Source organism: Dermochelys coriacea, chromosome 18 (genome assembly GCF_009764565.3).
Source record: "Dermochelys coriacea isolate rDerCor1 chromosome 18, rDerCor1.pri.v4, whole genome shotgun sequence".
NCBI lineage: Eukaryota > Metazoa > Chordata > Testudines > Dermochelyidae > Dermochelys > Dermochelys coriacea.
In genome coordinates, this window is record NC_050085.1 from 17,644,143 (window position 1) to 17,669,737 (window position 25,595).

General features: G+C 38.7%; 1 protein-coding gene across 4 annotated transcripts in view; it reads left to right on the forward strand.

Annotated features, from left to right (window-relative positions):
• The first annotated feature begins 440 nt into the window (after positions 1–440).
• The window catches only part of PRKCZ (protein kinase C zeta), a 152,744-nt gene continuing 127,589 nt past the window's right edge, over positions 441–25,595 (forward strand). For 2 of the 4 annotated variants that reach the window (XM_038376397.2, XM_043499776.1), the window contains exons 1-5: positions 581–703; positions 1,920–2,138; positions 14,860–14,981; positions 22,622–22,711; positions 24,416–24,466. In XM_038376397.2, coding sequence (XP_038232325.1) covers positions 2,068–2,138; positions 14,860–14,981; positions 22,622–22,711; positions 24,416–24,466 — 334 coding nt within the window. In that variant the 5' untranslated portion in view covers positions 581–703; positions 1,920–2,067. Of the gene's footprint in view, positions 494–580; positions 704–865; positions 1,112–1,919; positions 2,139–14,859; positions 14,982–22,621; positions 22,712–24,415; positions 24,467–25,595 lie in introns of those variants that run through there. The other 2 variants (XM_038376399.2, XM_038376398.2) reach the window with 2 other exon arrangements.

A 25,595-nucleotide genomic window follows, 5' to 3' on the forward strand; every position in this document is an offset into this window, starting at 1 on the left:
AAGGGACATGCCTAAGGCCAACGGGTGGGAGCAAGGGGAATAGAACCCAGGAGTTCTTGCAGCCAGGACTCACTTCCGCTTGCCCCACGTATAACCAGGGCTCAGGAATCCAGACACCAAGCCCCGTTCCCCCATCTCCTCAGCCCCCCGGTGGGAACCCTGCCACCCCACCTAGGCAGATTCGTGTCCCTCCCTCTCCCCACTGGCTGCAGGTGCTCTCCTGGCCCCCTCCTATGTCATGATTGGCTGCCTCGCCTCAGCTCTCCAGGTAACGGATGCCGATCTCTGATTGGCCAGGCCTGGGCGGTATCCCTCTGGGGATTGGTTTCAGGTGGGCGGCGCTTGCGATTGGTCGGCAGGTAGGGTGGGAGGCGCTCCATTGGCTGTTGCGGCCGCTAACCTGCTGGCTTGGGCCGCCATGTTCGGAGGCGTAGCGACGGCGCTGGGGCCGCTGCAGCCGCCGGGCGGGGGTCGCCGCTGAGCCGGGCGCGGGGTGGGAAGTGCGGCGGGGGCGGGGGCCCCCCCCCCCCAGGCGCGAGGGGGACCGCGTCCGAGTCCGATCCCAACTTCCTGCCGGGACTTCGGGCAACTTCAGCCCGGGGGCGGGAGAAGCCGGGGCGGGGTTAGGCTGAGGGGCTGGCGGGAGCGCGGGCCGCCCTCCTGGGGGGGGGGGGACCCACTTCAGCGGGCGCCGCCGCAGCAGGTAGGAGATAGCGCCCCCCTCCCCCGCCCCTGTGCTGGGGGGCGTAGCTCGTTCCGCTCGGCTGGACCCCAGACCTGGGGCACCCCCGCGTGGGCGAGGAGCCTGCGGGCACGAAGCCAGGCCACGCTCCCCCCCTCCCCCCCCAGCGGCCGTGACCCCGCGCCGAGCGCTCTACGGGAGGCAGGCCGCCGGCGGGGCAGCGCCTCCCCTCCGCTTGGGGCAGGCGGCCTGTGCCCCGCTCCTCGGTACAGAGACCGCAACGCCCCGAGTTGGGGCTTGGAGCCTAGGACCAGAAATTCCTGCCAAGCAGCTAGTGGGACCCAGCCGGTACAGGGGGGGCCATGCTTTCTCTGAACCAGAGCCACCTGGGGAGGAATGACCCCAATACTCAAAAGACTGACAAACCCTGTAGGTTGTGTGGTCCCCCCCCCCCCAGCTGTTATAACCCTGCTTCAGTATATATTTATGGGGGTGGGGGGTGCTTCAGTTTATTAAACAGGTTCACAACTAGACCTTCCCACCCCCTAAAGGGAGGCCAGCGTGCAGCTGGAACCTTTTCCTTAGAGACCTAGTTAACATTGGTCTGGGATACGGCAGTGTTTCTTCCCTATGGGAAAGCAGAAAAACTTCTGTGTGTCATGAAAAATGTGGGACTAGAAGAAGGATGAGTAAACAACTTTTCTGTAAATGAAGTGTTCCTTCCTTTTCCCCAGTCTCTTAAAAAGAGCTTTGCTTGCAATACTTTTGGCCAAAAGTGGATATATGCGAAGTTTTATTTGGAAACTTTGGAGGAAAAATATTGTTCTTGAAGTATTCAGATCATAGTTTGCCCATCTGAGGGGACAGATTAATATTCTGACAGTTGGTAATTTATCTAGTCTTAACCTGAATAATTTTATAAAATTAAGTTTAACAGGCCCTATTTTCTGATATTACTATTTTCTTTAATGCTTATCCCTCTGCTTGTTAGGTGCTTTTAAAAGCTTTTATAAAATTAAAACAAGAGCACTACAAAAGTAATTAAAGGCTGACATATTTTTGCAGGACCAGGGTCTTATGGCAGTGAGTAGTCTCATTGATTTCTATGGTATATTGTGGGTAAAGTTAGTCGTGTGTTTTAGTCACTGTAAGATCTAGCACCACATCTGTACTTTAATGTGTTCCAGTTTTTTTTGTGTGTGTTTGTTAAACTCTATATTTCTGCTTGTGTGTGCAGGTGGACCGGATATAATTGGGAAAAAGAACCTGTAAATTTCACTTACTACTTCATTGGAATTTGGCATAACATTAGTGATTACTTGTATCCTCCTACCAAATCTTTATGCCCAGAACGTATTTGTCATTTACACTTCTGTATTAGTACCATGCCTAGCAGAATGGGATCGAAAATGAATCTGAACAGAGACTTCATCAGAGTAAAAGCACATTATAATGGGTAAGTCATACAGTCCTTTCCGTGCTGCTTTATATGTGGTTTGTCACTTTAGTTAGCAGCGAACAATAGTCCATGAACTCATTTAGTAATGCAATAACCAAAGAGTTGATGGTTCCAATGGATGCTAACAAATCATTCTGTGTACAAACAATGTTTGTAAATTTACTTGGATGTTCATTTTTATTTTTTTTAAATCCCTGAATCTTTATAAACCAGTGAGAGATGCGTCTGTCTTATTTTTGGTTGGCTTGTTTTTGGTTTCTAAACAAATCTGTTTTGAAACAGAAGTGTTGATGTATTTGCTGATTCAGTTTGAAGATTAATAAAACAATGTAGCCTGTTTAAACCCAGGCACAGCTAATATATTTTAATTGGTTTTCCTTAGGCCCCAGTCCTGCAATGAGTTCTGCATTGGCAGATTTCTATTAAAGTTAGTGGGGCTGTGCTGATGTCCACCTGTATAGTTCTCATTGAAAGTTTGGGGATGTACACTGTAAGCTCTTTGGGGCAGAAATTGTCTGGGTTTCTATAAAACCTATCACAAAAGAGTCCTGTTACTAATTAGCACCTTTGGGTGCTATTGTAATGCAGATAATAATTTATAGCTGCTATTATACTTGCATAATTAGAGGTATCAGTTCTGTGGTTAAAATTGTAGACTGTGCCAGCAACTGCCATTGTTTGGCTTATTGATTTCCACCACCTTAATGAAAGCTCAAAAGGATTGTCTGTCAGAAATATTTAGGAAGTTGTGGGAAATAAGTGTTTGCATTTTAACCACAAATTATTAGTAAATCCAGTAGGAATATTTACCTGTTTCAAATTAAGTTATTTAAAATGAACTTTAAAAATCCAGTTTACCTTTCACTATTTATGATGTTGGCCCATGTTGAGTGAAATGTAAACATCAGAGAGTTGCAGTTATACCTATTAGGTTCACTTTGGTTTATACTCACTTTCATTTTCTAGGAACTTCACCAGCAGGTTGCTTTTGTTGTTTGGCTTATAACATTATAGGGAAATGTGGTTTTTTGTTTGTTTGTTTGTTTAAATTTTAAAACAATTGAGAGCACTTCTATCTAGTTTTGAATCCTACTCCCTCCCTTTTTACTAAATATGAATTAGCTTAAAAGCAATTGACAGTGACTTTTTAAACTTAGACTTGAGTTTTGGCCTTTTTCCTTGTAAGCTAAAAATATATTGATCCCTAGTGTATTCATTGTCAGTAATTTGGTGTGTCGTGTGGCTATATTTTTTTTTTAATAAGAAACTTTGTTTAGTAACAGTTGGAAAGAAGAGGACAAAACCAGGATGAAGAACTTAGTCTTTACAGACTGTGAAAGGGAGTAACAGTATATTACTTTACTAAGACTATGGGTACCCTGCACTGCTGTAAGCCCTCTAATGTAGCTGCTCAAAACTGTGGGGAGAGATGTCTCCTGTCAGCTTAATTACTCCAGCCCCTGAGAGCAGCAGTAGCTGTGTAGGCAGGAGAAGGTCTCCCACTGACATAGTACTGTCCACACTGGCATTTAAATCAGTGTAAGTTATGTCACTCAGGGTGGCTAATTCACGCCCCTGAACAACATAATTTATGTCAAATTAAGCTATGGTGAATCCATAGCCTCATGCTTTGTTCTGATGCGTGAGTAGGATTGGCAAATAATGCCTTGAAAACGAAATGACTGGGTCCATGGATATATAGGGAAAATTTTTTGCTCCTGCAGTGAAATGTGGCATAGTCTTGTGGTTAGGGCAGGGGGACTGGAAGATAGCTCCTTGATTGTAAAACTAGCCATACCATTAACTTTCATTTTAACCATGAGCCAGTCACTTAATCTCTGGTTTCAGAGTAGCAGCTGTGTTAGTCTGTATTCGCAAAAAGAAAAGGAGGACTTGTGGCACCTTAGAGACTAACAAATTTATTAGAGCATAAGCCGATGAAGTGAGCTGTAGCTCACGAAAGCTTATGCTCTAATAAATTTGTTAGTCTCTAAGGTGCCACAAGTACTCCATTTCTTTTCACTTAATCTCTGTCTCAATTTACCCATCTGTAAATGGAAATCAACCAAAACCTTTCTAATTCACGCTTCATTATAGATGTGGTGATTTGTGCACAAAAATATGTCCTCAAATATTTAATGAGGCCTTGTTTATAGTGAGGATTCTTGTTAACACTACCTTTCAAAATATATTGCAGGACATTGCATTACATATCTATTTAATAGATTTGTTTTTACACATCTAATACAGTAAGTGAATACATGTGAAAATAAATGAGCACAGCATATTTTGTGGTGCATTATTACTGCTGTTATCGTGTTACTCTTGCTCAGTAATTTGTGAAATTTTGATCATCAGCAGTGATTAGTGCTAATTAGCAAGGTTTTACTACCTGACAGCACTGTTTGAGAGATTTAATGAGTACTTGTAAACAGCTTTGAGGTCTTTGGATGAAAGGCTTGCACAATACAAGTGCTGTTAAGTGTGCCTAGTTTCAATTCAAAGGATGTTCTCAATTTATAGTAGCACTAGCGTGGTACTACATGTTTGAGATGTGCAAGCTGCTCTGAAACTGTAGTCCACAAATGTTGTATCCAGTGTATATATGCACAACATTCAAACCTAATAAGTGTTTTCAGAATATAAAAATGTGTCATTCTCCAAATGTTTGCAAGGGGATATAGGAATAAAGAATGGTAGGAGAGCTACTTGGTTCTATGAGGGAAAAGAACAGTGGATGGAAAGAGGAATTAGCATGACCAATTTGAGACTGCTTGCTGGCACAGGAAGGAAGGTCTAGGGGTGTGCAGGTATATGTATAGGCTTCGTTCAAGAATGAAGCAGACCTTTGAGTATTTGACATTTGTGATAACATTTGATTCATTACTAGAATTCACTGGAAGGAAGTGAATATCATAAAAGGAATTAGTAAAAGTATTGAACATTTTTTTTGTACTTCCTGCAACAAGTATTAAGAATTATAACATTCAAAAACCAGTCGGAGAACACTTCAATCTCTCTGGTCACTCGATTACAGACCTGAGTGGCTATCCTTCAACAAAAAAACTTCAAAAACAGACTCCAGTGAGAGACTGCTGAATTGGAATTAATTTGCAAACTGGATACAATTAACTTAGGCTTGAACAGAGACTGGGAGTGGATGGGTCATTACAAAAAGTAAAACTATATTTCCCCATGTTATTTCACCCCCCCTGTTCCTCAGATATTCTTGTTAACTGCTGGAAATGGCCCACCTTGCTTGTCACCATGAAAGCTTTTCCTCCTCCCCGCCCGATGATGATGGCTCAACTTAAGTGATCACTCTCCTTACAGTGTGTATGATAAAACCCATTGTTTCATGTTCTGTGTGTGTATAAAATATAAAAATCTCTCCACTGTATCTTCCACCAAATAGATTCATAGATACTAAGGTCAGAAGGGACCATTCTGATCATCTAGTCTGACCTCCTGCAAAGCGCAGGCCATAGAATCTCACCCACCCACTTCTATGAAAAACCTCACCTATGTCTGAGCTATTGAAGTCCTTAAATCATGGTTTAAAGACTTCAAGAAGCAGAGAAGCCTCCCTCAAGTCAACCGTGCCCCATGCTACAGAGGAAGGAGAAAAACCTCCAGGGCCTCCTCCAATCTGCCCTGGAGGAAAATTCCTTCCTGACCCCAAATATGGCGATCAGCTAAACCCTGAGCATATGGGCAAGGTTCACCAGCCAGATACTACAGGAGATTCTTTCCAGGGTAACTCAGATCCCATCCATCTAATATCCCATCTCAGGGGATTAGTCCTATTTACCCTGAATATTTACAGATCAGTTACTTACCAAAATCCCATTATCCCATCATACCATGTCCTCCATAAACTTATCAAGTAGACTCTTAAAACCAGATAGATCTTTTGCCCCCACTGCTTCCCTTGGAAGGCTATTCCAAAACTTCACTCCTCTGATGGTTAAAAGCCTTCGTCTGATTTCAAGTCTAAACTTCCTGGTGGCCAGTTTATACCCATTTGTTCTTGTGTCCACATTAAGAAAAGGAGTACCCGTGGCACCTTAGAGACTAACAAATTTATTGCTGAGCTTAAATAATTCCTCTCTCTCTCTGGTATTTATCCCTCTGATACATTAATAGAGAGCAATCATATCTCCCCTCAACCTTCTTTTAGTTAGGCTAAACAAGCCAAGCTCCTTAAGTCTCCTTTCATAAGACAAGTTTTCCATTCCTCGGATCATCAAATGCATCTGATGAAGTGAGCTGTAGCTCACGAAAGCTTATGCTCAAATAAATTTTAGTCTCTAAGATGCCACAAGTCCTCCTTTTCTTTTTGAGAATACAGACTAACATGGCTGCTACTCTGAAACATGTAATTTTCATGACTCATGCAGATTGTATTTGTAGATAAAAATGTTTTTTTTCCTTTATAATTCATTCAGAACCTCTGAAGCATTCTAGCCATCGTGGTTTAAAGTTCTTCTCAGTTGGAGAAGAGCAAAGCATCTGTCCCACTTACAAAGTAGGGGTCCCAGAATTACTGAATTTTGTCTTTGCTTTGTTGACACAAAGTTCTATGTTAAGTAACAGGTTTATGTAAAACAGTTTATGGGCTAAAGCATAACTTGAAGTATTTCAGTATCTGTTCTGGATTCCTGCTTCCATGTATGCAGATGTAGTAAAACGTACTATTTCAGAATTAGTATCAAGAGTTATTCAGATAGCTGCTAAATTTACAGCGCCAGTTGATAGTACAATATACCTTCCTGAAATTGTGATTAAACAAATAGCCTGTTTATGTAAAGAAGCTGCAAAAATCATGAATGTTGTGATTGTCTCTCCATGGAATCTCAGGAGCTATGGCATTTGTATTTCTTTGGTATAACAGAGTTCCTTATGTAGCAGAAATGACAGCATACGGAAACTGAAGTATAGAGCAAATTTGTGTAATTTCTCATTTCATTTTTAAAAACATTTTGTTGCTTGTCTAGATTATGTATAATCCTCTGAAATCATCTGCATTAAATCCTGTTGACTACAAAGGAACTACCTGACTCTGGTTAGCTGTGCCCTAGTCAGCATGATTCTAACCTTTGCAATGCCTCATCCCAGGAATGCGAGAAATGCTCTTAATAAAAGTATGTGCCCAACATTGGCCCCTTTATGCTGCTTGATGGAGTCTGACTTCTTAAGTCTGACTGGGGAAAAGTGCATATCTAGTGGGATTCTTAAGTAAAGTTTATCAACAAATAGTCTTCATTCAGCTGTTCTGACCAGCTGATGTAGTTGTTGGCATTCAGATTTAATGTAGTAGATCTCAAAAGAATATGTATAATTGACTAAGGATTTGGATAAATCCTGTATGCAATTGCATCAGAAATAGATGCTGCTTGGGCAAAATAAGTTTTCTCATCTGTACTTCTCTAATTAGTACAAAGAATGGCCATCCACCTCCCACTTAAAGTTTTAATAATTTAAGGAAAAAGAACAGGAGTACTTGTGGTACCTTAGACTGACAAATTCTTTAGAGCGTGAGCTACAGCTCACTTCGTCGGATGCATAGAATGGAACATATAGTTAGATAGATATATATACTCTCTCTCTCTCAAAAGTTAGAAATTACCATACGAACTGTGAGAGGCTAATTAGTTGAGCTATTATCAGCAGGAGGGGGAAAAAAAAACTTTTGTAGTGATAATCAAGATGGCCCATTTAAACAGTTCACAAGAAGGTGTGAGGATACTTAACAGACTAACAGGGCTGCTACTCTGAAACTTACGGAAATAGATTCAAAATGTGTAATGACCCATCCACTCCCAGTCTCTATTCAAACCCAAGTTAATGGTATCTAGTTTGCATATTAATTCAGGCTCAGCAGTTTCTTGTTGGAATCTGTTTTTGAAGCTTTTCTGTGGCAAAATTGCCACCCTTAAATCTTTTACTGAGTGGCCACAGAGGTTGAAGTGTTCTCCTACTGGTTTTTGAATGTTATGATTCCCGATGTCAGATTTGTGTCCATTTATTCTTTTGCATAGAGACTGTCCGGTTTGGCCAATGTACATGGCAGAGAGCCATTGCTGGCACATGATGGCAAATATCACATTGGTAGATGTGCAGGTGAATGAGCCCCTGATGGCATGTGTGATTAGGTCCTATGATGGTGTCACCTGAATAAATATGTGGACGGAGTTGGCATTGGGCTTTGTTGCAAGGATAGGTTCCTGGGTTAGTGCTTTTGTTGTGCGGTATTTGGTTGTAAGTATTTGATTCAGGTTGGGGGGCTGTCTGTAAGTGAGGACTGGTCTGTCACAGATCTTTATTATCACTACAAGTTTTTTTTCCTCCTGCTGATAATAACTCATCTTAATTAATTAGCCTCTTACAGTTTGTATGGCAACTTCCAGCGTGTGTGTGTGTGTGTGTGTGTGTGTGTACACACGTACTTACTATATTTTCCATTCTGTGCATCTGATGAAGTGAGCTGTAGCTCACGAAAGCTTATGCTCTAATAAATGTTAGTCTCTAAGGTGCCACAAGTACTGCTATTCATTTTTGCAGATACAGACTAACACGGCTGCTACTCTGAAACCAAAAATTTAAGGCTTGATCCTGCCATAGGATTTGCATCTAATACTCACGTTGACTTCAGTGGGAGTTCAGGGTATGTATCCTATTGTGGTAACATGCATTCTGGGCCAGATACTGAAATGGATGTTTGGCACTGAGTATTCAGTGGAATTGCAACGTCCGAAGTTGATCTGCTAACCTAACTGAAAGCACATAGATGGAATACCCAAAGGTGGACGGTGTCACAGCGCAGGTACACACACATGGTAAGAGCTGAATCAGTTTTCACCTACAAAAAGCATGACTGAATAGTTATGTGAGTCTATCACTCTCCTGTGTTGTCTTCACTGAGTTAGTTACACGCTGAGTAGAAACAACCTGTAACTTGAGTTGTATTTTTCATAGTATTATTGATTTCATGAAAAGGAGTACTTGTGGCACCTTAGACTAACAAATTTATTTGAGCATAAGCTTTCGTGAGCTACAGCTCACCTCATTCATAGTAAGGTACCTCGAGATACAGGTATTAAGGGCCCTCCATACAAGTCATATTAAAAATTAGTTGTAACTTTTGGGCAGAAGGTGTTCATTACATATAAATAACTGCTCTTGTTACATACATGAGATCCTGGCTAAGAAGTCATGTGGCTATTCTGCAAGTTTTGTTTACTTAATACTGAAGTATGGGACAGTGTTAAACTAGATAGACTTTTTTCTGGATCTGTAACTTCTTATCTCCTTTAAAATGTGAGTTTCAAAGGGAAATAATTACCTTCTTAATCTTCTCCTATAATCTCATCCCAAAGCATCTTTAGAGACATGGAAAAAATGTAGAGTGTTACCATTCATTCCTGTCCATAGGTAGTTCCTCCAGTAAGCTCAGCCTGGTCATGTCCCTGTGTACAATGTCCTGCCATCTATTCGGCAATCAGCCTCTAGGTCTTGTTGTCTTTATTATTTTCTTTGGCATACTGTCATTCATTTGTTCTACAGTGTCCGCATGTGTATCATCTTTCAGTTGCAGCTAATCCCCTACCTTGGCATCAAGTTTTATTTTCCTTTATAACTTCATTTATCTGAATATATCATCTGAAGAGTTCTCCTCTCCACTGCCTCCAGCTTTCTGATGTCTGTTTCATTTAATGCAACTGCTTCCAGACCATCAAGTAATGCTGTTAGTACAGCGGTATGATAAATTTTCACAATGGTACTGCAGATAATGGTTTTTATCCATAATTTCATCAGGCTCTGTGCAGCACTTGTAGCTGAAGCACATTTCCTTTAAACCTCAACCTTGATGGAACCATCGTCACTAATCAAGCTTCCTAGGTGTACTCAATATCGTACTTATTCTGTGATTTCACTGCTGCATTTCAACACTTCATCTGTTATCCCTTTTTTAGTATCAATCCCAGGCAAGATAATGGAGTGGCTGATATGGGACTCAGCTAATAATTAAAGGAGGGTGATGTATTTAGTGCAAATCAACATGGGATTATGGAAAATGGATCTTGTCCGACTAACTGGATATATTTTTTTTTAAATCAAATCACAAGTTTGGTTACATACTTAGACTTCTGTAAGGCATTTGACACACAGTATTTTGATTAAAAAGATAGAATGATTTATATCATGGCACACGTTAAATGGATTTAAAAACTGGCAAACTGATGGATCTCAAAATGTAACTGTAAATGAGGAATTGTAGAATGGGTGTGTTTCCATTGAGGTCCCACAGGGATCAGTTCTTGGCTCTATGCCATTTAATATTTTTATCGGTGACCTGGAAGAAAACATAAAATCATCAATGATAAAATTTGCACTTGACCCAAAAATTGTGGGAGTGGTAAATAATGAAGAGGACAGGTCACTGATTCAGAATGAACTGGATTGCTTGGTAAATTGGGGCAAAATGTGCATTTTTAATATGGCTAAATGTTTACCTCTAGGAACAAAGAATGTCATCCATACTTACGGGATGGGGGACTTTCTTTGGATTTCCCCAAGACAGGCTACTCCCATCCATCATCTGGGGGACATGCTTCTACACTGTCTCCTGGTGCAAGGCCTGCTATAGTAGTGATTTCAAAGTTATCTGAAGAAAATACTTCATCTATTTTTGTTCTCTTTTTGGAACACCAAGATTTATGGTCTTTCTAAGGTATTGCCCTAGTGACAATAAATACTTGTTAAAAGAAATCGGTCTGTCTGACTCAGTGTGTGGTGGTTAGTCATATTCTTCTGAGACCATACCTTGGTGCTTGAAATAACAGTTGGAAATTTTGTTTGTAGTTACAATATTTTTTGTCTATTTTTTCCATTGGTGGTTCTTCCTCACTGTGCTCGTATTTCTCTAAGAACTCTACCAGTAAGAAACATATTAATATCTGAGGAGAGGACACAAAATGAGTCCGCAGTGTCTCTTCGTTACCACTTCTGTAAATCAAATCTCAAAATGGTTCAGAATTACTTTTTATCCAGAGGATGGTCCCTTTCATTGAATTATTGCCCTCTCCATTTTTTCTAATTTCAGTAGTAACTTTCCACAGTTGGCAGAGGGCTAATTTTCCCTGAGCGCTGCATTTCTGAATGACACACCATGTGCTTAGATGTACAGTTTGACCATATGGTCACAGTTCAACAAATCCTCCTGTCTGTAGCTTCACACCACTTCTATTGAGATATATATAGATATATTGGCACTACTGTTATCTGTACACAATTTTATCTATTATATTTGTTTGTAATTAGATTATGGAATGGATTGCCACATGAAGTTGTTGAGGTTAAGAATTTAGCAAAATTGAAAAAGGGATTGGGTATTTAAATGGATAACTAGAGTTGTTACAATTATGGTAAATATTTTTGAGGGATATTAAAAATCATTCTTCAGGTCTTAAGCCAATCTCTGACAATCAGATCAGACTGAGACAAAATGTGAGGGGTGCAAACTATTCTATATCTGCCTGCTTTAGGATTGACAGGTTTCAGAGTAGCAGCCGTGTTAGTCTGTATTCGCAAAAAGAAAAGGAGTACTTGTGGCACCTTAGAGACTAACAAATTTATTAGAGCATAAGCTTTCGTGAGCTACAAATGCATCCGATGAAGTGAGCTGTAGCTCACGAAAGCTTATGCTCTCATAAATTTGTTAGTCTCTAAGGTGCCACAAGTACTCCTTTTTCTTTTTGCTTTAGGATTATTAGGCCTCCTGTGAATTATCTGGTACTGGCCACTGCCATAGCCAGCATACAGGATGACAATTTGTATGTTGCTATAATTAAAACAAAAATTCAAATCTATAAATGTTAATATTGAATCCCTTCCCCATTCATATGTCCCAAGTCCTAGGGTCCAATCCTGTAAACACGCATAGTTCTATTAAGCATACTTGGGTTAAGCGCTATATGAAGACATGGTGAATGGCCTAAAAAGTTTACGTACTCCCTATCCTACAAACACTTGAGCTTATACTTGAAGCACGGGGTCCCCAGATGATGATAACCTCTCTGGGTCAGTAACTGTTACTTTGTGTGCAGTGTAGTAGCCACATTGATCCCAGGACATTAAAGATGCAAGGTGGGTGAGGTAATATCTTTTTATTGAACCAAATTCTTTTGGTGAGAGAGACAGCTTTTCCAGCTAAGCAGAGCTCTTCTTCAGCTTTGTGTGGCTCAAAAGCTTGTCTCTCTCTCGCTCTCTTCCCCCTCCCCCCCAACAGAAGTTGGTCCCATAAAAGATATTGCCTCACCCACCTTGTTTCCCTGTTTGTGTCTTTATACAGTGTTTGTCTCCATGAAGCTTCTAGATTCTGCTTTGGTGTTGAGAACTAGTGCAGTTGAAATGCTTTTTAATTATTGAGATCTCTAAGAAGTACTTGTGGACTCCAGACCACTTGTTCATTTTGCAAGCAACATTAGCATCTCAGTCTCGCTCAGTAAATCATGGTAGCTTATCACATTAAATATGCTTTTCCAGATTGATATTTAAAAACCTGCTTGTTTTTTCATTTCCATAAGGAATAATTAGTTAAGATTTAAACTCATTTAAGATCTCTTCAAATGTTAAAGAAAAAAATTCCATGTTGAAAGATTATATAGCCCATTTTTAATCTACATTTGAAACTGTTTAAAAAAAAATATTGTGCTCACAGCTTTACTTCCAGTCATTTTAAAAAATTGGTTTTGCAAAAATATTCCTTTTGCCTTCATAAAACAAACAACTTATAGCTATATGACCTAATAATGCATGCATATTTTTCTTGACATAGTCTCCACATTTTTGACACTTTACCATATTCCAGCTTGATTTTCATGGAAACTGTTTTAGTCAAAGTTTCAGAGTAGCAGCCGTGTTAGTCTGTATCCGTAAAAAAGAAAAGGAGTACTTGTGGCGTCTTAGAGACTAACAAATTTATTTAAGCGTAAGCTTTCTTGAGCTACAGCTCACTTCATCGGATGCTGTGGCTCACAAAAGCTTATGCTCTAATAAATTTGTTAGCCTCTAAGGTGCCACAAGTACTCCTTTCTTTTTGTAAAAGTTTCAATTTCCAGCTGACATACACAAATGTATGAAGTAGGTAAGACAGCTTGTGTTTTCTAAAATGACTTGTCATACAGGGTGAAAGTAGCAAAACTAATTAAATCATGTTTAGTTCTCCTTATTTCTGTTCCTTGTTGACTTCAGTACGTTATGTGAATAATTTACATGTGGTTCTAAGTATATATTCTTAACTGAGAAGTGCAGTTGTATAGTTATCCACTAGAGGGACTTTTATTTATTTATTTTTATATATATATAATGTATATAGAATCTCTGAACATCCTTCAAACACCTGCTTTTTTTCCCATGTTTGTTTTGTGTAGCTTTTTCTTGAGGTAATTTAACATAACACATGAAAAATCTACTTCACATGTTCCGTTGTTTACCTGATCTAGTGTGTATGTGTGTGTGGTGGTTTTAGTTTTTACATGCAACAGCTTAGTGTGACAAGATGTAGTTTCACAAATTCTCTAGGGTACTAAGTGGTTTATGTTGTGTGGGTTTCATCATTCTAGAAACACTGAACCTCATAGAAAGGAATTAAAAACTTCAGCTTCAAGGAAAATAGTACGCCAAAAAAAGCATACTCAGCTTGCTAAAAGCTAAAACTTAGCATCCCATTCTAATTGTCTGTCTTTATCGTCTTTCAACAGTTCCATGTTGACGTCAGACTTGAGAATTTTGTAATTATCAACTCCTTCTAAGAGAAGCACACTTCTTAGCTGAAGTGTGATGCAAATGTTTAATTTCAAAGTTACAGCATTGAATACAAGTTTTATCACGCACACCTAACACCAGAAATAACTTTGCCATTCTTCTGGTTAAAACCATGTAAATGTGATAAGTCAGATTTTAAAATTTAATTTGTTATAGCCTTTTCACCATCCTATTGATCAACTGTTATATACAGTGATTTGTCAATTTATTTCGGTCTCACTCTCCTTCCACCATTTGTTTAATCTTAAGTAAAGTTTCAGGAGGTCAGAGACATTGTTTGTGTGTTTAATTTTTTTAAAAAGATCAAATTTTCAGGATAACTTATGAAATACAGTACAGAAAAATGTGGAATTAAAACCTATTCAGAATATTTACGTAATCAAAATGATCTCTTTAATAATGCAGGGACTTCTGAGCTGCTGTAAAGTCCTATATAAACTCTGACATGTTTCAGTCTTTGATTCCATCTAGCTAAAGAAAAAATCACTTTGGCTAGTTTAGGAGTTGCAAAAGCTAGGCATTTTAAAATGCCCGTTTAAACACAAAGAGTTAAGTCAAACGAACTGACATCCAATAAAGCAGATACTGAAAAGCCAGGCTTGTTAATGTAAAATATAATATTAAACTAATGTTGAGATGTAAAGGCAGTCTGTCCACCCCTGGGATATCAAGAGTCTAGCCCTTTCTCACAAGAATACTTGCTTGTTCAAGTAATCCCATTGATTTCAATGGGATTACTTTAGTGAGTAAGTGCTGCTTGTGTGAGCACAGCTCAGCAGGATAAATTCCATAGATGCAGTTACTGAAGCAAGCAGTTTATGGCGGACACCATATTTCTGAATGAGGGACTATATTTTGTGGTTTAAATCTGTGAATTCATCTCTTGCAGGGACATCCTAATAACAAATTTGGATGCATCAATGAACTATGGTGAACTTTGTGATGAAGTGAGGGAGATGTGCAGTTTACAACATGAACAGCCAATTACCCTCAAGTGGATTGATGATGAAGGTATTTGACACATGAGAGATTCTTTTGTAAATCTTTACTTGTTTTCCATATTGCACAGTATGACTCAAAATATTAGACAAGGGGGCTTGATGAAATTTGCTTAATTTAGGTTTCAGATAATCAAGGCATTTTTTTAATTGTAACTTATAGATATCATGGGACATAACCCTGTTTCACATAATAGGAAGGTTTGGATAAATGAGGCTCAGATAATCAAGGTTGTGCTGTACTTGAATTCACTTTTTAATCCTTTTAAATGAACTTTTTCAAAGTGTAATTATCTGAAGTGCAGTTTAACTAGAGTGATCAGGGAAATGTATGGTGGGAAGGAATGTGGCAGGGTGATTGCTTTCCTTACCTGGATGCTCTTATTTTCTTTTTCTTTTATTGTAAGTGGAGAAAATGCAAACATAAGGGAACTAGAATTGTGGATCTGCTCTGATTGTTGAGGTCCATGAACTGCATTGGCAGGATGAGAGCCTCCATTTTCCATGAGGAAGTCATGAAGTTACTAATGGCTATGGCTTAAATGGATAATTTGTAGAGTGCATGTAGAGAAGGGTAGAGTTCCTTGCCAGCAGAGCTCCAGGACTACAAGTCTCAGGAGTCTGTCTTTTTTTTTTTTTTTTTTTTTCTGATTTTTTTTCTTGTGTGGTTTTTTTTTTTTTTTTTTAAATCTAAAAACATTAGTCAAAATGCTCTTAACTTTTTTTTTCCTTTTTTTTTATGACCTTGGGCCATCCTGATGGGAGTGTTTCCTTCTGAGGACCATATTGCAGGGGTAAAATGTAGTGGCCCTTGCCCACACCTTTTGGAAAGGTTAATATAGTAGGTATTGTCAGGTGAACCTTAGTATTCTAGGGCCCACCTGTATCTTGCAGAGGGCTAGGATAAACTGTAAGCTTGGGAATAGCGGCAGCTAGCTGGTCAGTCATCCTGAGTGCTGCTGTTCAAGAATTATGGCAGGGATCAGAAGCATGGCTCTGTTGGAGCAAACTTGTATGTTCATTCCCTGACTAAAGTCTTGCAGCAAAAAACTTTATTTGCTTCTTACATGCAATAACCAAATTAAAATCAGTTCTCCAGGGATTAGGCCCGCGCAGCAAGGTTACTTAAGTCTTGATCCTGCATTGAGAGCCATGCAAGCAGGTTCCTGAAGCAGAGTCCCATTGAAATCAATAGTGAAATGGAATCAGATCGGGCCTTTAGTTTAAGGGTGAGAGGAAAAAACTGACCTTTGGGGAAGTCTCCTGAAATACTCCAGAGCCCATGCCTGCATGTGTATACCACAATTAAACAGCCTCTTAGCCTGAGTGTGAGTCAGCTGATGTGAGTCAGCCACTGGTGTCTAATTGCAGTGTAGACATCCCCAGGAGTATAATTGATGTGAACAGTCACTTGAAGAAAGAATGGTTATTTACCCCACAGTAACTGTGTGGTTCTTTTGAGATGTGGTGGTCACACAGATTCCATGTTCTGCCCTCCATCCCCACTTAACAGCATCCCAACACCTGGGATTCTTATTGGCAAAGGAACTGAGTCGTGGCTGAGGCTGCCTCATCCCTTATGCCATTGCCTGTGGCATGGCTGCTGGAACTAGTGGTGCATTAGGTGCTGCCGCACTCCCTGGCTTCAAGTGGTCTCCATCATATACAGGGCTTGCAGTTCTAGTTCAACGTCTCTCGGTACTCCCACTATACAAATTGTTCCAGCAGCCCTGGTCAGTGGTGGTCATGAGGGTTGCAGGCATGGCCACAACACATACTGCTATTCAAAAAGAACCCAGTCTCGTGCATAAACTGCATGTGTGCCAAGATTGGACTCCTGTCTCACTTTACCTTCGTATAAAATGGGTCTAACTGTATTTCCAAACATACTTGCTTGTAAAGTGCTTTGAGAGAGAAGCGAAAGGCACTTCAGAACTGTAAAGCTTTTTATTCAATAGCAAGTTACAAAAAAAAAAAAACAACTTTTTTTTAAAATAAAGTGCACATTTTAATAGCAAAATGACACAGGTTGATGAAAGGCTGTTAAGAATTCTTTCCCATATTCTTTGGCATGCATGCAAAGTAAGTTTTTTTCAAAAGTGTACAAGTCCTATTTGACTTTCAATACAATTTAAGCACATGAGTCACATAGATGCTGCTGAAAATTTTACTTCTAGTCCTGATTCATCTTTGGAATGAGTGTCTGCTTGCTTTCAAGGTGGTGGTACAGCTGTGTTATGGAAAAACTAAATGTTTTTGCCACTTACGATTTTTGATGATTTGCACAGAACATATGACAAGAATTATAGCAGTGATGCATATTTTCCTTTTTCTGTTGATTATTCTACCTGGCGGCCACCTTACTACTTCAGTAGGTCATTGGATGCAACCTTGATTGTAGTATTGGTCTAATGTATCCCATTCAAGGACTAATGGATGGATTGATGTTGGCTTCCTTTAAAAGAACACTTTACTAAAAGAGACAGTACTATTAATGTGTAATGTCGGTGTGACACATTACAGCGTTTAACTATGGTGTGAGCAAGGTGCACATTATATGTGAACTGAATGCTTTCATCTTCTTGAGTGCTATTTTCAAGGGATGTTTTCAAGGTTGATAGAGCCAAAAGTGACCTCTCCTGGTGTGGGAGGAAAAGTGTAAGTTGTCTGTCTAGTAGTTAGGAAAGAAGTGCTAGTGTACAGTGCTTGAAAAAGTAGATAAGGCATCTACTAGATGAAAGGGTACACCCCCTTATAGTTAGAGAGATGGGGATTGGAAATTCCCCCTGGAGTGTGAGTTCCCAGGGGATAGCTGCTAGGAACATGAGGGTGTTTTCCCTGATCTTCCTTGGAACTACATCTTTCATATCTGTCATGGGCTAATAGTTGTCTGACACATGTAAAGCTTTTCTGACACTCTTCTTCCCTCACTTCCAGCAACTTGAGGAGGAAGAAGTTTCTTCCTCTTCATCTCAGCAACTGTGGAGAGGGATGTTTGCATAGTGTGGTCTGTTCCCTCTCCTCCCTCCTCTGAAAGGTGGGACAGTGCTCTACAACTTTAACTCACCTAAAACCTCCTGGTTGCTGTGAGTAGGGGCAGGGGGGATAAAAATTAATGTGTTTTTGTTTTTAATTTAAAAACAATCAGGTTTTTTATAGGATTTCTCCTTCAAGTATTTTATCTAAAGATTAGTTTTAATTAAGTTACATTATCGCTCAAAGATCTCATTATGGAATAGGGATTATAAATTCTAATTCTACATTAGTTTGAATTTGTCTGAATGAGACAATATATTCATGTAATGTTTAAGAAAAGTTTTGTAAATGAGTTCCAATAGTTCATGGATTAGGGATGCAATTTTATGGGGTTCCAGGGGCTTCTGTATAGATTATTTAGGTTAATCTTTCTATCTACCCAATGCGACTCGGTGCTCAGTCCGGAAGATACTATCAGAGATGCTTAGTTTTGCTGTTCTCAAATGTGGGTTTGTGTCTCCAGAGATAACATGCTTGTTAACACAAAAATGTTTTAATTAAATAAATATATAGAGGTGAGAAATAAGACTTCAACTCTATTGTCCCTCTGCCAATGTGTGTGCACTGAGTCAATCCCTTCTACCTCTCTCTAAAAGTGCAAAGTTTCAAAAAGTTCAATGAACAGAAGCTTGTTGGGGGCGGAAAAGATCTGAACAAGGAGGAGAAGTCTGGAGATAAATGTGAAAAGAGAGGAACAGGCAGAAACAAAAGTGAAACTGTGAGCAGCATATTCCAGAAATCTTGAGGTCTTTCTGAGTGTAGCCTTCATTGATTTTGAGATCTACCGTACCATTCTCTCACTAGAAGAGAACCTAAAATGGCAGCAGGCCGTGAAAAAGATCCAGTCTGGGAATAAGAACCATTCAAGAAATATGTTTGCTAATGATGTGTTAAAGAAAATCACACCAGTGAACAGGTGGAAGTCACTTAAGCACTTGGATTCAGAGATTGTTGAAGTGATCTCACTTTTTTTAACACCAGTAGCATCTTCTGCTGGTGTAGAAAGAGAATATTTTCTTCCTTTGGGCTAATCCATTCCAAATTGAGAAATCGTTTGGGACTTGAAAAAGCAGGAAAATGAAGGTGAAGATGACTGAGTTAGCTGCAGAAGCCAATATTTTAAGTTTCTCATGTTGACGTGGCTGACAGTCTCTATTTTTTAAAATATTTAACTATTTTTGTTAAAAATTCTAACAAACCTGATTTAAAAAAAACTTGAATGTTTAACTAAATTCAAAAATTCATATGCTTGTTTTGTTAAAATGATGTATTTGCTATTGAATAAAAAAAATCCAGAATAAACAATGTTTTTAGTTAAATAAAAATATTTTAAATGTCTGTCTGGTGGGGATCTTCTCCTAATGCAGCATAGCAAGAAAATCCTCCAAATATTAATTAACCTGTTGAATTGGAGATAATTTACCTCCCAATGACTTCATAAATGTCTGCTTCAGTTACCTTTGGTAAATGAAATAACCAAACAATCATTAATTTTCTGCTATAGCTGTAAAACTAATCTGAAACATTTTCAAAATAAATCACTTTAAAAATGTATAGTGTACCTTCTAAAAATGAAACCTACATCTATCTGAGTTGTGAGGAATATGTATTAAGGTTATAACAAACAACAAGAATGCATTTATGTAGAAAGCCATGATTAACTTGAGTCTTCCTGACTAGTGATTTTAAATTAAATCCACCCTGAGTAGGGGTGATTATATAGATTCCTGCTCCCCTGTGCTTCCCCCATCTTCATTTTTGTTCTGTTCTCTTGTGAGTAACTTCAGTGTCTCCCTTCACTGCAGCTCACAGCCTTTCACAGCACCAGCAACATAACGTTACTATAATTCTTGACAGCTTTGCTTCCCAATGGTTTCTGAATAACTGCCATGTAACTGTGTGGTCTTGTTGACCTTTGCTGCTCACCAAATTTTTAATTGTGGCATGGACATTAGAACTACATGCAAACTTCATTATTTGTTCACATTTTAAAGGTTATTCTTGTAGTCCTAAGAGCTAGAAACTTTTTTTTTAAAAGATCTTAATTTCTGCAGTAATGAGTAGTTCTATATTTCCATTTGCCAGGAAAAGTTCACTGTGGACCAATAGTGGAGTGGAATTTTCAAATTCTGCTACTACAGAGTAGGGCATCCTAAAGTGAAAAAAGTTGCATGGTTGTGTGTGGTGTGGGGTGTCTTTTGTTTTTTTGTTTTGTTTTTTTTAAAAAAAAGATTGAGTGAATGTGTAGTGAAAATATTTCAAATTAATCTCAGCTTTTCTTTTCATTCCTAATCCTGAAGAAGCTGGAGCAAGCTATGCTGATATTTGTTTCCCTGCCCCAATTTCACTTCAGTAAAAATCTCTAATATGAAACAGTTCAATCAGGAGAGGTGTATGGAGAATGTACTCTACAACTTGGACATTTTAATTACTAATAAAAAGCAGGATCCTTTTAATTAGAGGAGAAAGTAACTCGTGCATGTTTTGAAGGACCCTATGAAGGGATGGATGGATATATATATATATATATATATATATATATATATATATATATATAAAAATGGTGACAGTGTTTGTTTCTGTCTTGTATGTTTGGGTTTTTTTGTTTTTTGAGGTTTACTTTTATTTAAGAGCATGGATTTCTACTATTTCAGGTGCTGTACTAATGAGCATATTCCTCTTGTAATCTTGAATTGAATTTATATGTCAATTGGATTACAAATCTCATTTCAAATGTCTGCGTCCAAGTTGTAAACCCTTTCTTCTTGGATTCAGCCACCCTGCTGTTTTGGCTGCCTCAGTCTTCACAGATTGTATTAGCTTGTACTTTTGCACACTGGTGTGTGCATTTACATTTTTTGTTGCATGTAATTTAAATGCCTCTGACTGATGCTCTTCTAAAGTAAGGTAAACAAAGAATTGCTTGGTGATTTAGTGGATAATGAGCTTTTCCTCTAGCAAAACTACTCAAAGGGTTCAGTGTCAAACTGAGGAATATATCTAGTGGTGCACCACGGGTCATTTCTGTAACTGGTACTAGTCAATATTTCCATTAATGACATGGATAATGGAGTGGGTGCGTACACTAAAATTTCCAGATGACACCAATCTGGGAGAGATTGCAAGCATTTTGGAGGACAGGATTAGAATACAAATTGAACTTGGAGAGTTGGTCTGAAATTGGATGAAATTCAGTAAAGACAAGTGCAAAATGCTTCACTTAAGAAGGAAAAAAACAAATGCCCACTAGAAAATGGGGAATAATTGGCTAGTTAGTAGTACTGCTGAAAAGGGTCTGGGGTAGTAGTAAATCTCAAATTGAATGAGAGTCAGCAATGTGGTGGTGTTGCCAAAAAAGAAAAGTCAATTTTCATCCAATTGACCACTAACTTACCCTGATTAAGGTACATTTCCTCCCTGACCTTTCTCTTTCTTCTCCATTTGTTAATCTCAATGTAAGGACAGTCATGCCTCGAAATATTTTTGGGGTACTGATATATAGCATAATGAATCCTTGACCACTTGCAGGTTGTCTGTTTAGAACTAAGTATCTACTTCATGAGTACTGATGCAAGTAGGGGCTGCGTCTAGTATTTGGACCCATTCTTCCATACACTGGAATTCCTGTAATTTTGTCCGATTCTCTCCCACCCCTCTTTGACATTAATATTTCATTCTTTTCTACTCAGTTTGGTAGAAAAGGTCAGAACTTCAAATGGCTTCTTGACTTTCCCTTTTAAAGCTCTTCATAACTTAGTCCTGTCCTGCCTGCCTGATCTAGTAACCTTTCTTAAAGTGGACTCTTGCTTTTGTTTTGTCAGCATTCCCAGCCTTCACTATCCATCACACCCTTAAACTTTATGCACAGAAAAAACTCCCTCATAAAGCTGAAGAGTGACTACCTCAACCTCCCTTAAATTGCTCCATAAGACACTCTCTTCTATTGTGTTGCCTGCAACATCCAGTCTGCTGACCATGGCCAAGCAGGTGTGACTCTTCCCCTCCCCCCCATTTCTATTCCCAATCTCTAATCCTAATGACCAAAAATTCAACCCCCCCACAATACAGTAATTAATTGTGCCGATTCTTAACTGTATTCACATATATGTATTCCCCTCCTCTACCCTTTATCTTCCTTTAGATTGTAAGCCCTTTGGGTAGGGATTACCTCTCTATACTTGTTCAGTGTCTAGCACAAGTGGTACCCTGTCCTGATTTTGACTTTTGGATGCTACCATAATAATTACTACACTACACCCTCGCTATAACAAGCCTTCATAATAACAAACCTTCAGATGTAATGAACCCGGTCCCTGGATCCCATCTCCAGCCCCTTGGAAGTTAGTCGGCTTACTTGTATTAATTTTCTGTCACGTGTACCAACCTAAGAGAACTATCTCCTAACTCTTGTATGGTTTTTGTCTTTAAACTTTTCAGTTTGGTTTAAAATGTAAAGTAAAAAAGAAAACATGTTTCATGTTACTGTATTATGTTTGGCCTTAATAGAATTATTAGGATAATAACTTTGCATGAATTTTCTCAACTAACCAGTTTAAATCCTAAACTTAATATACCATAGTCATAAATTTGGTTGCATATTTTTGTTCCCCTTGCTAGGTGATCCATGTACCATCTCATCTCAGATGGAACTGGAAGAAGCCTTCCGTTTGTATTGTCATCATAAAGATGAAGGGCTTATTATTCATGGCAAGTACTCTGCAATTTTAGAACCTTATCTAAATTTCTTGTGAGGACGAATAAAGCAGTTCAGGAGCCCTGTGCAATATAAATACTTGCTGAGCTTCAACGCTGCATGGACATATGTTAAATTAAATATTCTTTGGGCTGACTTCTGGTCACTCTTGCAGTCGTTTTATGTTCTGAGTCATGTTTGCTGGTATCCTTTGTAAATTTGTAATCTACCATATATACTTGTTTGGTTTTTTTTTTATAAGCAGACTCCCCCAAGATGGATAGGTAAAAATAGTAGAAACTGTATGACCCTTTCATAAGCTGACCCTGTGTTTCAGGGGTTGCCAAACTTTGGCTCCCGGCTCGTCAGGGTAAGCTGCTGGTGGGCTCGGGACATTTTGTTTACCTGGAGAAGCCCCTCAGCTCCCTGTGACCGTGGTTCGCTGTTCCCAGCCAATGGGAGCTGCAGGAATTTAGAGGGATTTAATTGGTGGTTTTATTTCTGAATTGGCTTCTTAGCCCTGCAGACCTGCAATCAGATCTGCACAGATGTTCCACAGAGGATAGGAAAACCCCATGGAAGCAGGAGGGACTCGTACAGGTGCAGGAGTCAGCCGGTGTGGATCTGATTGCAGGTTTAGGGAGTCTGCTTGAATAGTATGCTTCATGATGCACTTTAAAAAAGTATTTGGGCAAGTTAGTTTGTTTCTTGATTAGCAAGTTTGCACTGCTGATTTGATATTTTTTTTTTTTTTTTGTCTTCATAACCCCACATGAAATATTTGTTTACAAGCTTGCTGGAGAGGAAGATACCAGTACAAAGGGCTCAGTTCAGTCACATTAAAGATAACAAAGCTATAATAAATAAATATATATAATAGTCATAATATAAATGCTAAAATAGACTATCTAGGCAAATGGTAATTTTGACATTAGGTCTCTATTTCAAGTTTCATTTTTAATAAAATACTTGTGCTTCCATTTTAAAAACCAATTATAGAAGCTTTTGACAACTTCAGTTTTTCAAGTAGATCTACACCTTATGTGAATGGGTAATGCACATGTTATGTAAATGAATAATGCAACAGAAAGATTATAAACTGATTTTTATTGGTACATTCTTAATGTAAATCATGTATTTTTCTATGTTCTGTTTTTTTAGTCTCATATCAGCTACATTTTCTTCCTCCTCTCTCTTGGGCTTTTTAAGTATGTGCTTCATGGTCTTTATTGTAGTGAAGAGGACCTTGGAGCAATGGTGAAAGCACAGTGCTGGAAGCTGGGAAATCTGGGTTCTGTTTCTAGCTCTCCTACAGGCTTCCTGTTCAACCTGGGACATATCACTAGTTTGCTGTGTTTATGTTCAAACTATAAAACAGGGATAATACGACTTCATCTCCTAAGGGTGTTGAATGGATTAATTCATGTTTATATACTTCTTTGCTATCCGAAAATGAAAGATGCTCTGTAGGAATTTGATCCAAAGTCCACTGAAGTCAATGGGAGACTTTCCACTGATTGTGGGCTTTAAGTCAGGCCCTATGCACAGTATACTGTGGTGTTGCTAGAGTAGTTGATTCTATTAACGTGGCATAATAAGCTGGTTTAACCAGTTGTTTCTCGGAGCAGAATTGAAGAGAAAAATCTAACCTTCCAGAAATTGTTTTAGATAAAGTAATTTATTACTTCAGTAATAAGTGTTGTCTGTTTTTGTTTTAGTTTTCCCCAGCATTCCGGAGAAACCAGGCATGCCATGTCCAGGAGAAGACAGTGAGTACTATGTCTTTTGGCTTTGCTCTTTATCTTATTGTCTTAATTTTTGATTTATATGTGTAAGAGATGTTTGCTTAGTTGAAGTAGCTTATGATATATAATTAGTTATACATTTACCTTTTCCTGTGTAAGGACTGTTTAGAATATAAAAAATATGGAGCAAGCATCTGGTGGAATTTTAATGCTAACTAGAGTTAATACTGGTTTCCAGTAACTGACGTAGTTTAAAACTCAATAAATACAACCAAGTGGTTTAACAATCAAATAGACTGACTTACTGGTACAGTTTAGGGTGACCAGATGTCTCGATTTTTATAGGGACAGTCCTGATATTTGGGGCTTTTTCTTATATAGGCTCTTACTACCCCTCCCCACCCCACTCTCTGTCCCAATTTTTCATACTTGCTGTCTGGTCACCCTAGTACAGTTGGCACTCCTGTTTGCAGTCAAACTGTGCATCTTCATAAGATCTAAAGGCAATGACAAATGTCTGGTAATTATAGGTCAAAGTTTTAGTCTTATCTAAAAGTCAAGGTTTGTAGCTTTGATAGCAGGGATTGATTCTGAATAGATTTTTCAGAAATATTTTGTGTGTGTGTGTGTGTGTGTGTGAGAATAAACACCAAATGTGCTAGACTGTATGAGTGCAGGGTAGGAAGCAGAGCTATCTTCAATTAAATATTTACAGGATATTTGTAATCTTTCAAATCTTTATCTAAGGTGCTGCAGTTATTTTCTTTAAGTATACAGGCATAATACTGTTTCTCAGGTATTGCTGTGAATTAACTATTGGTGAATGACCACCACTGACTACCGTTGTAGATAACTAATACATTAGAGAAGAATATTCCTAAACATATTTGTTTTGCAAAAGCAAATTGACAGAATAAGTAAAGTAATGAAAACTTTTGGGAAGGTAAAATTATGCTATTTTGACTCGCTTCACAGTCTAGGAATATAAAGCAATATTCTGATTCATACAAAAAAGCATGGCAGTGCACATAAATGTGATACTTTTTGCCAGTTGCATATAATGTGGACAATTCTGCTCTCCCATATATAAATACAGGATTTAAAAAATGGGCCTGTTTTTTTGAGAACCATCTTGATCTAGTCTTTCTTTCCA